The sequence below is a fragment of the Malurus melanocephalus genome, unplaced genomic scaffold (assembly GCF_030028575.1).
Source record: "Malurus melanocephalus ecotype Western Australia unplaced genomic scaffold, MMel_1.1 scaffold_103, whole genome shotgun sequence".
Lineage (NCBI taxonomy): Eukaryota > Metazoa > Chordata > Aves > Passeriformes > Maluridae > Malurus > Malurus melanocephalus.
In genome coordinates, this window is record NW_026623335.1 from 1,156,099 (window position 1) to 1,159,853 (window position 3,755).

Consider the following 3,755-nt stretch of genomic DNA (forward strand, 5'->3'; position numbering starts at 1 on the left):
CACGTGTGGTTTGTAGCAGAGAGAGATTGGTGGCTGGTCCAGGACCCTACAGCAAAGCCAGCACAGGACTGCAAGTGGGGAGAACTCAGAGGAGTGGAAAGCATTTTTACTCTGACCAGCCCCCCTTGGCTCCTGGRGATGCTACAGATGGATTGTCAAGGTCAGGGCTGAGCTGGGGAGAAAACTGTGCAGTGGAATGCYGTAGGATGAGGTTTTGTCAGATTATTTAGGACTCAGAGAAGCCCATGCTGGCACCTCAAGGTCTGTCTCATCTCCCATGCTGGAGGGGATGGTCTTGAGGATGGTCCCAGGAGGGTGCCTGGGTGATGGAGAACCCCAGAACAAGCTTTATCCCTGGCAGGGCTCATCGGAGCCTCGGATCCTCCATCCCCTCYGCCCAGCCCCATCACACCTGTAGCCTGTCCCCAGAGGATGCGGTGCGATGGCTGAGTGCCCTGGTCCCAGCCGCAGGCCGGCCCCACCGCGACTCCCCGGGGCTGTCCCACGCGTGACCCCTCTCGCCACGCCACCCTCTGCGGTGTCACCGCCGGGCTGCTGCCGCCGGGATTGAACAGCAGCAGAAAGGCCGGGAGAGACCAGCCCCCCCTCCTTCCCCGCTCCCCCCAAACCTCAGCCGAGGGTGACGTCATGGTGGGGGAGGGGCGGGCAGGGGGAGGGGACCCCCGCACGTCCCTGTCCCCCTGCTCGCTGCGCAGCACGGGGGCCGGGCCGGCCAGCCCCGACGGGGCGGCCCCGGGGGCGGGGGGGGTTCTGCCGTGCTATCCCCACCCCCGGGGGGCGGCTCCTCCGTGTGCGTGTCTGTGTGTGCGTGTGTCTGTGTGTGTGTCTGTGTCTGCGTGTGTGTCTGTGTGTCCCCCTCCCGCCCCCGCAGCGCTCCCGCCCCGGGGGGACGGTCCCGGCTGCCGCCCCCATCGCCACCACACGGGGCAGGAGCAACGCGGGGAGCGGGGGAGTTTCTCGGCCATTAATGGGGCGGGGGACACGGGGAGAGCGGGTAAATCCAGCCTGTGATGCCTATAAATGGCGCTCCTCTTCCAAGGTGCACATTTATTAAAAAAAAAAAAAAAATAAGAAGGGGGGAAAAAAACCCGGTCGGTGTCATCCCCCCACGTCAGGGCCGGTGGTGGGCGTGAGGCTGTACTTCCTCCGCCCCCTCCTAATGGAGCGAACCATTCCCAGCCAGCCTTCCTCGCCCTCTCCCGCTGCCTCCCTCTTCCTCTCCTTCTCCTCTTGTCTCCCCCCCTTGTCTGCAAAGTCCTCCGCTGCTCGGAACTTGTTGGCAATGTCTATTTTTCAGCTTTCCCCCACGTTCTCCAAAGTAACTATTTAAAGATCTGCAGCCGCAAATGGTTTTACTAAATGTAGGATGGGACTTAAGTTGAACGGCAGTTATATTTCTCTGATCCTTGCTGTACAGATAGGTAAGTGGACTGCCAAATTCCGTGTCAAGTTGTGCGCACCTCAGCCCGGCCGATGCATGCAGGAGCGGAACGTCGGGATAACTGCGCGGGAGCCCGCGGTGCGGTGCGGGGCGGCGGGACCCCTGCTCCCCGCTCTCCGCTGCCCGCGTTCCCTTCGCGGTGGCAGCTTCTCGTTCCGGCACACAGTCAAGGCAGGGGAGTCGGCAGGAAAGGGAACCGGTTTCTGATTCCTAGTAAACCACTTTGGTTTTTCGTTTTCCTGAAGCGGTGCATGCTCACTCATACTTCGCTTTTTATTTCCCCCCTCCGCCCCTTCTTCCTTTTTTTCCCTCCTTTTCTCTCGGTSCCCGGGAACGGTTGCATTTGTATTTGTTTTTCGGATATCCCCTGCATTCCCTTCCACTCACAATTTGGTGACTCCAGTGCTAARAAATTCTCCCCCTCTCCCCGAGGGACAGAGAAATAAGAACCAGCACAAAAACGCTTGTGAGAGATCTAGCTGGAAAGTTTTTTTGCAGAAAATCGGGGGACAAGCGAAGGACTCCCTTTGGGGACTGGAAGGTTTTCCCGTTTGCAGAGCATGCTAAAACCGAAGAAAACCCATCACTAAATTAAAAGAAATAATCCACTCTAATGTGGCGATTAAACAAATTTAAATTGGTTTTAAAAATCGCGGAGTCCCACCACCCAATCGTTAATTTTCTGCTTCAAAAGGACCTGTCAAAAATCGAGCTGGTCCAAAATATTTCTATATATGCATCTACTTAAAATAGAACAGGTTTCCTTCCATGCCGTTGTGTGTTTTGTGTGCTCGTTGCTGGTTTTGTTTAATATCTTGGGGGTTTCCCTGGTTGTTTTTGTTGGTTTGCTCTCGGGTTTATTTTCTACATTTCTTGGCTGAATTTTTTTTTTACTTACGGACGTTAAATAATCTCCAAGTTAATGACCCCTTTGGTCCTATACAGGCGAATATTAAAGATTATGTAGTGTATATGTAGATTCCCGAGCATGATACAAAACGRAGCTTTTAGGAAAGGGGGACAAAAGCACGTCTTTTATTACCCAGACTGTCAGGTGTGAAGAGCYCTTTGAAAATATTTGCCTGCAAAGGAATTCTGATACAATTAAAAAAAATAAAAAATGCTCGGCATTGCTATTTAGAGATCCCTTTGCTCGGTCACCCTTCTCTCCAGAAAACCTCTGCAGCGTTTTGTGGGTACCACAGAGAGAAGAGGTGGGGAAAAAAGGAGGGAAAAATTAGAAAGGGAGGCAAAATGCCTCGAACAATCCCCCATCTAAAAAAAAAAAAAATGGGGGGGGGGGGAATATGGCAATGAAATGTTGTCTTCTGGAGAAATTGGTTAAATGATGCAAACCCCTACATTCGTATTACTATTCCATTTTAAATAAGGCTGAACTCTTCAGGAGGCCAGGTTTTGTACTGTCAGAGAAAAAAGGGGGAAGGCTTTATTTGGATGTTATCCTTAATTCCAGAGCTTGCCATTTTTGTTTGTGTGTTCGTTCACTCGTTCGTTTGGAGGAGGAGGAGGATTTTCTTTCTTTTGTGTTTATGTGGTTCAGCCGAGGACGGATTCTATTGAAATTTCAAGAGGCAGCTTAGAGTCTCTGGGAAATGCTGTTCCCGGGCTGGCGTGAGCATGAGCAGTCATTTGGAGAGTTACCCCAAATACTGCTGCACACCGCGGGGATGGTGGCGGTGCGGTGGCTTTGCGGTGCCCTGGAAGGGGACRGCTTTGAAGCTCGTGGAGGTCTTCTCTCCTCTCTGCTCCTCCTTCGGTATTTCGGGTAACCTTGCCCCCACCTCCTCCACACCTCCCCACCCCCGGAATCATCTTCTGGTCTAGAGTGTGGGGTTTGTAAAGGGTSGTATCCCTTTGCCCCGTCCCCGGTAAAGGCTTCTGTGAAATGGATGCTCGGCTCGTTCCCAAAATGTCTATGCACCGGGACTTGGGGRAAAAAAAAAWATTTATTTATTTGGGCATAGGGGATTGGAGCTGTCCGAAATCCCTGACATTTTGGGAGGTGACCGAGGTGGGGGGTGGAGTGGGCTGAATCTTCTCGGAAGGGACATGAGAGATGGACCAGTCGCAGGACTGGGAGAACGGGGAATGGGTTTCGGGAGGGGGTCCGGTCCGTCACGGAGGGCTCCTGCGGTCCTGCTGCATTGCACATTACTGCACACTCTTATCTTTGCATGGGGGTGTGGGGTGTGGAAGGTCGTGGCAACCGCAAGGCACAAGCGACCTAGTTCATGAGAAATGCCGTTGTCTTTGAACCAGACAAGAACCTTGT

At 53.4% G+C, this 3,755-nt stretch overlaps 1 protein-coding gene across 1 annotated transcript in view; it reads left to right on the plus strand.

Moving 5' to 3' along the window:
- The first annotated feature begins 978 nt into the window (after positions 1–978).
- NRN1 (neuritin 1) overlaps positions 979–3,755 on the plus strand; it is an 8,793-nt gene continuing 6,016 nt past the window's right edge. Inside the window, exon 1 of the mRNA XM_057369134.1 lies at positions 979–1,442. Within this exon, the coding sequence (XP_057225117.1) occupies positions 1,388–1,442 (55 nt within the window). The 5' untranslated portion in view covers positions 979–1,387. The remainder of the gene's footprint in view (positions 1,443–3,755) is intronic.